Source organism: Lepisosteus oculatus, chromosome 10 (genome assembly GCF_040954835.1).
Source record: "Lepisosteus oculatus isolate fLepOcu1 chromosome 10, fLepOcu1.hap2, whole genome shotgun sequence".
In the NCBI taxonomy this organism is placed as follows: Eukaryota; Metazoa; Chordata; class Actinopteri; order Semionotiformes; family Lepisosteidae; genus Lepisosteus; species Lepisosteus oculatus.
In genome coordinates this window covers 7,745,876-7,758,335 of record NC_090705.1, presented here as the reverse complement: position 1 = coordinate 7,758,335, position 12,460 = coordinate 7,745,876, and the positions used below count along the sequence as shown (strand labels likewise).

The 12,460-nt window shown below is 39.2% G+C and overlaps 1 protein-coding gene across 1 annotated transcript; it reads left to right on the top strand.

Moving 5' to 3' along the window:
- Nucleotides 1-6,708: 6,708 nt before the first annotated feature.
- On the top strand, nt 6,709-12,004 carry lratd2 (LRAT domain containing 2). The gene is made up of 2 exons (XM_015358206.2): nt 6,709-7,604; nt 7,788-12,004. Exon 2 carries the CDS (start codon nt 8,024-8,026, stop codon nt 8,840-8,842), a length of 819 nt encoding a protein of 272 aa, XP_015213692.1. The 5' UTR covers nt 6,709-7,604; nt 7,788-8,023; the 3' UTR covers nt 8,843-12,004.
- Nucleotides 12,005-12,460: the final 456 nt, after the last annotated feature.

The following is a 12,460-nucleotide window of genomic DNA, read 5'->3' as shown; positions in this document are numbered from 1 at the left end:
AATGGGCAATGAACATGGCATTTTTTCTGCTCTCTGTAGTTTTTAAACTGAAAGGTTGACCTTGAAAGTAACATTTAAGACCACTTTATTTAAATGTGAGTTAATGATTTTCTACTGTTGAACAGACCTACATGATCAGGCCTACTGTACACAACAAGTGTTGCTAACATGACACACCATCAGAGCTTAAAAGGATTTAAATGGATGCTTTGACTTGCATAATGAAACAGGATTATAACCTTAATAGGCTATTTAGTAAGAAGGATTAAGCACACACTTTGTGTGCAGCATATTTTTTTAAAGTTGCAATCCCCTTATTACTGTGTGCTACTTTGAATGTGAAGCTAATCTTTGGTATAGAATGGCTATGAAGTGGTACAATGTCTCTCTTGGTCTCAGTCTTCATTTTCACTGGTGGTGTCACAGTAGCACGCACATGGTGGATGAGGCTGGGGCTCTGTAGCGGATTAAGATGAGGTCCACAGACAGAGACAAATTTTAAACCTGAGGTAATCTGGCAGAGAAACGACAAGAGCTTTAATACGTGATGAGCAGAGTGCTGGCTTCTTGTACAATAATCACCACAGAGCATTTCCCTGTGTTTAAACCTGACTCTGATCCCATAGATCTAACCCACAAATAACTGGATCTCAAAACCCTCAAAGCTTTAAACGTACTGTAGCCCTTATAAAAAAATGAGTCTGCTTTTTGGGATTTTTTTTTAGATTCAATATTCTTCATCTGATTTGTGATTGCAGTCTGATCTAGGCCTGTTACAAACTGTCCTGGATTTCTATTTGGCCTGCGATACAGTATATTCTTGCATGACTCTGTTGAAAGCAAGGTTCCCTAAATCCTAACATTTTGTGCATATTCCTAAATCCACAACTACAAAAAAAAAGATGAAAAATTAGAACCTTGCATTATAATGATACTGTCAGAAATGCCGAGCTAACCTCCTTGGATAAGAAACTGTAACCCCCTGAAGTCATATCAGGGGTGCGTAGTCGTGCTGAAAGGAACTATTGCTTTACGATGAACTAATGTTTTTATCTTTTTGTGTTTTAAGTGTATTAACTATTATTTCTTCCACAAGCCTGCTCTGCCGTTTCAGGAAGTTTTATTTTTCAGAACTTTTAAATTGTGTATAGAGGGGAGGCTTTATCAGGTCATAGGAGACATCTCTTCAAGAATCACTACTCATCAGGAGCAAGGGATTTGCCATTAAAGATTTCTTCATGCATTAGATTGGTGTAGGTTTATAAGGTTTACGGAGTTAATTCTTTCAAATTAAGAGTAGAAAGCATTTCCAGCATATAAATCCCCAATATAAGCACAGGTATGAAAATTCTTTGCACGTGAAATGTCAAGCTTTACATTCTTATTTAATCTTTAACTCTCCAACGAGGCAGTGCTTTTTTTACCAACTGCAATCCTGATCCCAGTTGTGATTGCTGCGGACTCACACTGATCGCCTGACTACGCTGTTCTCATTTCCCAGCAATCGTTTCCATTTAAGATTACTGAACGTCTGAGTTAAATAATAAATAAGATACAAGACATCTGTTGGTACTTGTTGTGAGTCATACGCAACCAACAGTACCAACAAACCTTGTTTTACTTTAATGCAGGCTTTGCTTAAAGTTACTTCCAAGTCCCAGATGACTAAGAAACTCTTATAATAAATGGAAGGCAAGGGGACAAAACTGAATTCTGAGGAATTCAAATTGAACCAGCCTGGTCTCTTTTTATTAAGATGCCACAAAGCAAAATGTAAAAAATGGAATAAAAACAAACACCACAGTGTGACATGGAAGACTGAAAAGCGCACACTCAATGTTTACAGAATGCTGTTTGGTTGGTATTAGCAACAGGAGTGTCTCACCAGAAGTGGAATGGAAGCCTATTACATTCTTGCAGGAGAAGAAGGTATACTTCGTGTTTGCCTTTTCTTTAACGTTTTTTTTTTACCATAATGAGTCATTTCCTCCATATAAAATTAAAAAACTACATGGTGTGGGTGTGCTGCTCCCCTTGACAGGCTATGCATTTTAATATATTTCCTGCAAATGCAAAAACATGGGCACAGCTTGGTGACTTCAGCAGGCTGGTCCTCACACAGAATACGACGTGTCTCGCTTTGTACATTAATTAGACAGACAACCTGAAGTACAACAGATGCGGGGCGATCGTAGTGCGTTTCGGTAACGTGGAGTGGAAAAGAATAAATGCTTCTCTGAAGATTCTTTTCTTGCTTAAATAGGGAGAAAAGGTTACCTTTAATGACTGCAGTAGTTATAACAGTACTGTGGTTAGGCCCAGACAAGATCAAATCTGAAAGTAGGGCTTGTGGCATTGTTAGTTAAGTATGCGTTCTTGTCTGCTGGAATATCTCCATGATAATAATACAAAAAAATTGTGTTTGAATAGATTCAGAGTGACTGCGTCATTAAAAGGTTCACATACACTCCCAGTATTTCCCAGTTTAGAAACTTACAGTTTCTTCTACATTCGGCCCTCTAATGTCTAATATGTGAAGTGGTTCTGCTGCAGATTAAAACAGTACCAGCAAAATAATATGTTCAAGGTTTCATGTGTACTCATGATCTTACTGTTTTTCAAGGCTGTGAAAGCTGAATTCTCCCCACTTCACAACCCACACAATTTCTGCGGGAGACATTTACCGTAAACTACACGCTTCACCACTGAAACAGTAACTCAATGAAAGGAAAAAAATCCTCTGCAACTAAAGACAATCATAGAACTAGTGATAAACAACTGAAAACCGAAGACTCTATGGTTAATACTGTTAAATCAGGGCAGAGTTCGAACTTTATTTCAAGATTTGTCTTTTAAAAAGTACATTCCTCCAGAAGAAGGGTTCACCAGCTCCAGTTCTGGAAGGTTGCATTCCTTTCAAATCAGCAGCACCAGAAAAGGGTGGGAAACCTGGTCAACGACTCTAATGAAGCCAATACTTTGTGGAAATGTTGAGTTTTGTGCAGGATGAAAACCTGAAGGACTGAGGCCCTGCAGGACGAGGTTTGGAAACCCCTGTTTTAAAGCATCACGAGTCTGTTTGGGAATATTATCTCAGAAATACTGTATAAATAAGGATACTTTATGTTAGCTTCAAGTGATTAAAAATGTTTTCAAATGTATTTTTAGATTTAAAAGAGTTTTTATTTATAACTGTAAATGGAACTAACAATCATATCAGGAGCTTTTGTGACCTAGCTTTGGCAAGTTAATTTACACTTTTATTTTACTAGCTGCCAGTTCTAGTGAACTTGTACAGAACCTTGCCAGGAGATGATTTTCAAATTAGTGGGGTGATTTAATCAAGAAGCCACACCAGGCTACACCAGGGTTGTAAAGTCCTGGTCTGGCAGGCCTGGTGTGTCTACTGGACACCTAAGACTCTTTCAAAGCGTCGCACCTGAAGAGCTGAGAGAGGTCATTTAATTGGTCCAATCAAGCCTATAATGAGGTGATTAAGTTCATTTAGAGTTGAGTTAGCTTGAAAATTGCAACCTTCCAGGGCCAAGACTGGTTTCAAATCCTGGTGGTTTTCAAAACCTGCTGGTTTTCATTCCAGCTCACCATCCTTTAGATAACTGAAGCCTTAATCGATCGAAGAAGTTCCTTCATTCAAATATTTGCATTTGTTTCTAGTCAAGAGTTTGGAATGGTATTTCACTCACAGAATACAACAGTTAAAGCTCTGACGTGCTTAAGAACTGGGAACAAATAGTTCAAATTAATTGTATTATCTTTAAGTCAACGAAGGGCTTGATTGTGTCACCGAGGGCTCGACCGGATCAAAACCCAACCGGTGAGTGGGTCACCAGCAGCAGGACGGGGAACCACTGCCTTAGACCATAACTAGCGACACTGTTTCATCGCAGCTGAAAAATGAATGCAGAAGCCTATCAGAAGTGACAAGATGGTCACACAATCCAGAAAGCAATTCCAGAACTCTGGATCGTCATTTTTTCTCAGAAACAGGAATGAGCCTGGATATTTGTCAGCAAGAAAAAGTGACCGCGGGTCATTTATTAAATGAATTCCTTTATTAACAAACAAAATGTGATATTGGAGGAACTGTACTTCCAGCCTTTTTCTGCAATTTCCATTGTCTTCTGCAGTATATCATCATAGACAGACATCACTTTCACACAGCTCTTTGTTATCCAGTCCAATATGTATAATAGCTAAGCTGTACTGCTCAATTAATGTAAGTATAATAATAAATGTTAGTAATTTGCACAGGTGTGTTCTTTGAGTAGAAAGGGATGCTGTTAAATTAAAAAAATCAAGCAAATAGGCATCAGCTGTTACAACGTTTTACATCAGGATGAACATCATGCGATTTGTGGTTTAAGAAAGAGGTTTTAAGGAAAATGTTTGTTGAAAGCAATCCATGTTCTTGAATTCACCTAGGAATCCGTACTATTTTCAGGCTTTAGGTTCAGGGATTTGGAGTCTCACACAGGGTAGGAATATTCAGACCTTTAGGTTCAGGTCACGATTCTCTTTCGAGGCTAGGAGGAATGGCCCCAGCCTAAGACTGCCTGAACTTGCAGTTACGAATGAGAGGCTGGAGTGGAAGAGGCATAAAAAAACACACTCAAGAAAGGCAGGAGCCTCATTTCCACAGGTGCAAACAAGGACCTCTCTGAACTTCACCTTTGCTTAAATGACAGCTCACACTGCCAGACCTCACTGGCAACTGGCAGAAATTTTAATAACCATGTCAGAGAAACCTGTCATGAGCAAACACAAAGCAAGAGACATGAACATTTAAATGTGTTATTCTAAATTTGAATTTATTTGCAATATGAAATAGATCTAGATTATACATCTGACACTGCCCGGCTTGGATGTTCTTTATCTTAGAGGATAGCTTTAAACCTTTGCTCCATGCCAAATATGTTTATTAGCATTACTTTTGCTAAGCTGTACTAATACTGATAAAGTTTTTTCATTGTGCTGTGACCCCTTGGCTGTGACAAATCTTTTAAAAAATAAATTGTGCTAGCAACTATAATTAAAAAAGGAGAAGAAAAGAAGCATTTAAAATAGGACACACCATAGCAAGATAAGTCAGGTGAAAAAACTGCTCTTTTAAATAATACGCTTCCTTAAAGTTATTGAGAAGACGTCACTGTTTCATAACTGAAATTTAGAAAGCTTTTTCTATGCATGTTAGTCATATTTGTGACTGTGAATAGCTGAGTGTTTAATTTAGGAAAAGGATAAGCTTTTTACGTGTTAAAAATGCAGAGTGTGAGTTCAAGGTTAATAACACAAAAACATAATTTTCTGACTCATGTCTTTATGGTGTAAAAAGGATTAACCAAATGGGTATTATCTGAGATAGAAAAAGGTGAAGAAAAAAACCAAAAACAGCCCGTCTACTCCTTCTTATTATAAATAATGTCCCAGAAAGTATGATGACTAGATCATTCACACACATTAGGACATGAGCCCCTTACCATTTAAAACAATTTTACTTACAACAACATTAAAACAACAAAAAGGACATAACACATGCACACAAATTTCAAAGGAAGGCCATGTCATGTTTTCCACAACTGTCTATACAGTGTGGCGTTTTACAGAAATAGTTTAATCTAACACCTACTAGAATTCCTGGAGGCTGTTGATTGTCCTTTATAAGCAGCAGATATTTGCATAAAATCATAAATATAGAAATATTTTCTTGCCTGTATTTGTTCACTTATTTAATAGAGACTTGTGCAATTATAACATGAATACAATAATAAAACACAAACCCCAGATACCTTGTCAAGACTGAGGTAGCCGAGGCTAATTTCGAAGTGTGTTTCTGTGCCACAAACGGTCACATCCAGAGAAAGTTATAGTTGAGGATAACTTTTTAGAGTGAACCACTTTTAACACAAATTGGACACAAGTTGTGAGTTCAGCATTAATAGACTCATTTATTTATTTCCACCAGGCCATTAAAAACGTAATTAAAATAAAAAGGCAAGATGAAATTCTTTATACTGATCTCCTGCGATCCTCCTGCTGATTGTTGCAATGAAGGGGAAAACATTTAAATACTTGTCCTGCAATGTAAGTTGAAGTCCTTAAATACTTGTCCTCTTGAAGATTTCTTCATGCAGTCTGCGTGCTAGGGAACTGCATAACCCAAGTAAGACAAGGCATCATCTTGTTACAGCCAGTTGATGTGTCTTCATTTGCAATTTAAAAGACTTGTCTTCTAAAACTGCACTCCATATTAGAAATGTGTCTGCAGCCTAATGTTAAAGCTTCTGTTCTGGCCAGTATATAAAAAGTTTTCAGATCTTGTTTTTCTCTGTAAAAATGTCTTGCTTACCAATGGTATTGCAAAGATTGTTAGGACTGCTCTGTCAGCATCTTGTATTTAAGGTGTTCTAGTTACACAAGACTACATTCTCTTGGTGTGAGAATTCATTCGGTGACTCTGGGGTAATTTTACGTTTGTTTTACATATAAAGTCGAGTGGTTGTAAACAACTGCCTTTAAACCTACATAATTACTGCTCCCCACATAAGTAAATCATTTTACATATTAATTCTAATATAAATGAATGATTGTTGGGCTTAATTATTTAAAATCCATTCGCGACCGACACACAGCACAAACACACACATACCCTCACAGCAGAGTCAATTTCCTACCTATTTTGTGGCACTCTTCAGAAGATAATCTGTTTACCACAGTGCTCTGGTTAAATTCGACTCTGGATTCCCTGAAGTTCAGTTAGTGATGCAATTTCCCATTTCCTCTGATGTGCTGCATAATGGGGCTACCGCGTACCGTCCAGTATCAGACAGGTTAGGTTACTGGATTCGGTGCTGGGTGTCAGATTCAGAGTATGCTAATTGTATACAAGAACGGCTACAAAACACCTACTGTAGCTCGTTTGTTGTTGTTTTTGTTTAATTGCTCTTGAAAGAATACAGATATCGGTTTTAGCAACACGGCTGGGAAGCTTGTTTGCCTACTGTACACCCTCGACCAGTTATGTATAGCAGGGTGATAACATTATATCCGAATCACGTAATTAAAAAAAAAAATAGGTGACAGGTGAGGAGTTTGCCCTATTCGAGGAAATATTTTGAAGGATAGGTAATTCGGAAGAAACAAATGCATTTTTCTGGTGTCCTCGACGAACAGAGTCGAAAACCTGATGCAGGGAATGCACTGTTGTATTTCTGAATACATTTGATTGGGGGGTGTTTTTGTTAAGATGCGTATTGAACAATTAAACAACAAGTGGTTTGCGTACTGGCAGAGGAAAGTACCATAGTTGTGACGAGACAGCCAAGAGGAGAAAATAACCTACTGTCGCTTTAAGGGCTGAGCAGTTTGTAATTTACTGCCGAGGCGAGTTTCGCTCAGATCTGCTTGGGAGCTGCAGTTGCACAAGAGCGGCCGAGCCGTACCTGTTTCCCTGCTGTAATAATTTATTAGAGGTACACGGGGGAAAAAAACACACAAGATAGCCACTGATTTCCCGCCGCTCTCCATTTGGGATTTTAACACGCCTTCAGCGTGTATGTTGAGCGATGTAATATTAACAGCTGAAGGTAAGTTTTAAAACAGTTCCGTTTGATTTTGCAACTTTGGCAGCAAAGGGATGCGTCAGGTGTAACACACCTGGTTGGGCCGTACTAAATAGGCCAGCCTTAAAGTTTTAATTAAACGCTGCCTGTATTTTTTCTTTTTAGTTCAGCACTAATTTCTATTTTCTCTCTCTCTCTCTGACACAGACCAAAGCTTGATCTTGGGGGGGGAAAAGCGGCTCTTTTTTATTTAAAAGGGGGAGCGTGTCGCACTCCGCTTTATTTTGAACATGAAAGGACTGATACCCCGTCGCAACGTGGAATTAGTTTTGCCCAGGTCCTGTTACGTGTTGCCTTTCCAATAGCTGCGATTCCCCTGGCTTTAACAGGTGGAATTACATCGTCTCTCCCCTTCCTAATACGCCCGGCTTCGTGGAAGTGTTATGGGGAATCAGGTGGAAAAACTGACTCATTTAAGTTACGCAGAAGTTCCGACGGCGGACCCGAACGGTTTGGATACGGAAGACGGTCCCAGAATCGGGGTGTCCTACATTTTTTCCGCGGATGACGACGAGCTGGATGATAACGTTGGTGGAGCAGACACGGACCCGAATCAGGAAGAGAAACAGTATGACAAGTGCAACGAACTGGAGTGTGCGATTTATTACCGAGACGAGTGCGTGTACGACAAGAGCACCAAGACCGGGGACATGGGGACGTACTCCCCCGAAAATCTGCTGAACAAGTGCAAGCCGGGCGACCTGGTGGAGTTCGTGGCGACCAGCCAGTATCCCCACTGGGCTGTGTACGTGGGGGACTTTCAGGTGGTTCATCTGCACAGGGCTGAGATCAAGAACGATTTCCTGACGGACGCCAGCCAGGGCAGACGGGGCCGGGTGGTGAACGACGTGTACAAATTCAAACCCCTGAGCCCCGACGTGGTGGTGCAGAGCGCCATGGAGCAGGTGGGAGCGAAGGACCGGGAGCTCAGCTGGAGGAACTCGGAGTGTTTCGCCGCCTGGTGCAAATTTGGCAAGCGGGAGTTCAAAATCGGGGGAGAGATCCGAATTGGCAAGCAGCCCTACCGGTTGAAAATCCAGCTGTCCGAGAAAAAAAGCCACATGCTGGAGTTCCAGAGTTTGGAAGACTTGATCATGGAAAAGAGGAGGAACGATCAGATCGGCAAAGCCGCCGTGGTTCAGGAGCTGGCGAACCACCTGAACTGCGAGGAGGAGATCAGGACTGAACCCAATGGGAACTGATGGATTAAAACGGACGACTGGGCAGGGGCGCTATAATGGCCCCCATGGGCAACTCACTGTTAGGTTGTATCAAATCACACGTGAAAGGAAAAAGCTGATTAGTTTTGCTACGGATTTAACTAGTTTTGTACTGGGCTGTATTGAACCAAAATGTGCTGGCCTGTACACTTCAGGTTTGGACACCTCGAGTGGACGAGAAGGCTTATTGCAGACGAACTTCTGTAGTTAAAGTATAAAACTCACTGTTATCTATTAATAATTATCTGTTCACATTGCCTCCCCCGTTTCACAGACTTTAGTTTCCCTCTTTGAAGTCAGGACATTTTACACTGTTTCACAATGCTAATGAGTTAATGATTATTTTTAAATTTTTCACTTTTGCTTTCTGTTTGGTATAACCACAATGTTATTGTCATGCTAAAAATGAAAAGGTATAAGAGTAATAATCATCCATACTTTGGCTCAAGAAAAATACATATCTAGTAGTTCATATATTGGCAGTTGTATGTTCATTTAATAGTGAACGTACTGTAGAACCATAAGCAAATGTTAACTACAAATTGCAGTTAAGAGACAATAATATCACAGCTTTAACTTACAAAATCTGTAAGTCCAGCTGTGCATTCATTTGAGTGGCATCCAAACAATAGGAGACCTAATGCTCATGTCCTTATACAACATCTATAGTGTTTTATAACATTAAAACTTAATAAAAGGTGAAGTGGCTTTTCAGCTCAAAATATCTCTTGTGTACGAGACTACAAGAGCATGGTTTTTCATACATATGAATAGAATTTGAATTTTCAACATGAATATTTAAAAACCTTATTAAAATAACCCCAGCAGTTTGAAGTATAGTGTTAGACCTTAACTTTAATACATGACAGTTAGATGACCTTTAGTATACTGTAGCTTGAGCAGACATGCTTGATAACACCTTTAAGTAAAAAAAAACTTTAGGCTGAATTTTCAAATGTCTGTACCTTTTAAAACACCTTCTAAAATGAAGATCGTGATAATATCATAAAAGATTGTGTAACAGAGGTGTTACAGGACAGCTTTGCTCAAGCTTCGATGGAATCACAATGGGAATAATCTCTGGCTTCACGCTTGGTTTAAAGAAATGCAGATCTCTCCTCAATACATAAATAACTGTATATAATTAAACAAACAGTATATTTTTTAATCACCCTTTCAAGTCCAATTATATGTGGACGTAACTAGCGAGCACCATTACTTTTGATGTGACTTGCAAATGGAATAGTAGGTTCGTGTGAAAATTAAGTAGCTGCCACCTACATGCAGGCAAAGCTGGGACAGAGCTCAAAATAGAGACGGTAAAGTTGCGAACGGTAAAATAGATTTTATTTTCAGTAACTTCTAAATACAGTTGGACGCTCAAAGTCTGTTGGCAAAGGTCTCTTCAGGGCTGTCCGTGTACTTGAGTATGCTTCAGCCTCTGTCGCAGAGTATTAATATTATTACATTACTCCAGGAGCAAAACCACTGACTTCACTGAGTAAAAGTCATGTCATGGTCTAGCAAATATAATGTTCGTACTTTAATTTGGTGGCGTTGTTCAGCAAATGCTCATATTCTGTTTCTACTACCGGTCTCTTCTCCATTTTGTTGTTATCAAAAACTAGAGCAATAATTCTCCAAATGAATGAGTACATTGGCCTTCAGCAACCAGTGACTTGCACCTGCGCAAAAGGCACAAAAAGGCTGAAGGCCTTTTGCACCCGAATTACTATTACTACTGTAAGTCAACATTTTAAAGAGGTAGTAAAGGGGAACTCTGCATTTAGACCATTCTGAAATTTAAGAAATAGATTGTTAACTTAGTTTGCTGCAAAAGTATCTAAACTAGAAGTTATATGACCCAAATATGAAATGACTGATAGATATATATATACTGTATATAAAAGATTTTTCAATGTGGGGGCAAAAGTGTCCTTAAAATCTCTAAAACCAGGGTCTTGGAGGTTAATTCTCAAGATTGGGCTTTTAATTTAATAGTTGTTTGGGTGCATCTCTTGAACATTGGACAACATATTTGTAAAAGCAATAAAGCAATAAAGACGAAAAAAGTTGGCTACATCTTCAAATCTCTTGTTTAAAGCATGTCAGGAAGATTAATGCAATTGTGTTGAGAATCAGCTCTGAAGAGCTTAGTTTTGGGAGAGCTTATCATAACGTAATCAGAAGAAGGTAATGGGTATTGAACTGTTTCCACTCTGTTATTCTGAACTTGTTTGGGTGTTATTTTGATTCATTTCAGCTGATGAACCTCCTGACAGAGCTGTGTTTAACTTGCATATTAAAAGCCAGCAGGCTCCTTAATTGTTAGGTCTTCAGAGATGCAAACATCTTAAAAGCCACTCTGGGGACTGATGTTGAAGTAAGAGGGTGTTGTGACATATTTCAACATTGCTTTAAATAATATGAATGGTCATCTCTATTCAGGCCACAAACTATATTAATCTGCATGATTTAAAGAAGCCGAACCAAACTTTGCATATTCTTGCTGCCGTAACGGGAATAGACTGAAAAGTGAAGTGACTGAAACCTGAACTTCCAGTTCCCTGCTATTCTCCTTCTTAGGGCCATGCGACCAGTGATGAGGTTGATTCAGAAGGATGTTTTTTTATCTTTTTAGAAGGGTTCTAGGCCCGAATATTTTTATACTTTCATGACTTAAAAACAAGATCTGTTTTTTTTTTATTTTAGTATTGTTGCCCTGTGAAAACAATAAGAATTTGATTTCTATGAAACCATAATCAAAAGTCAGCGAGTAAACAGAGGAGTGATGCTGGGAAACTGCCTTTAGTAAACTGAGACAATTAAGTTGTTACCGCTGGCACTAAAACGGGATTAATGACTAACCAAGAACAATCTGGTTACCTGTGTTAAAACCTGAAGTGTGAAATGATTGCAGTTGTTAAAGGTCAGTGAGAGAGGTTCGGATCTCTCAAGCAGTGTGGAGGGGTGGCCAGGGCTCTGGGCCTGCAATCACAAGCTTCTGGGCCCTGTTTGCCTGGGTGGAGACACAGCTGCTGTGCCTTCGTTCACTCCGATCTCTCCAGCAAAATACCCAGCTGTGTAGGTGGGTACAGAGTCACTGTGGATAAAATCATCAGCCAAATAAATGAATAAAACGATTGTCCTGTGATATTTAATGGTTTGTATTTTTCCAGTGAACCGTGTGTACTGGTTGGCACTTGCCATGTGATGTTGCTGTTACCCGCTTTCAGAGACTGTTGATTGTAAGTAGCTTTTAAAGAGGAATATGACATCAATAGGTGTATATTAAAAACATTTTCGTGCTTGTCCACAGGTTCAAAGCCCTTTCAAATGTGTTAAATTATTTGGGGATCATGATTCATTAGTAAAAATATTTAATATCGTGTTGATGGATTTAAAGGACCCGTTCATGCAACATTCTATTCTAGTGATGTAACTGCAGCATCTCACTTGTCCTTGTCAGATCCCTGTCTCCCTCCTCTAATGGCTTCCCCAGCTTTCTGCGATTATGCATAAGAACAGTACATTTGGAATCTAAAAGGCAGAACCTGTAGAACAATCTATTTTGCTCAGCACAATGCCAGCTGTTTTGGC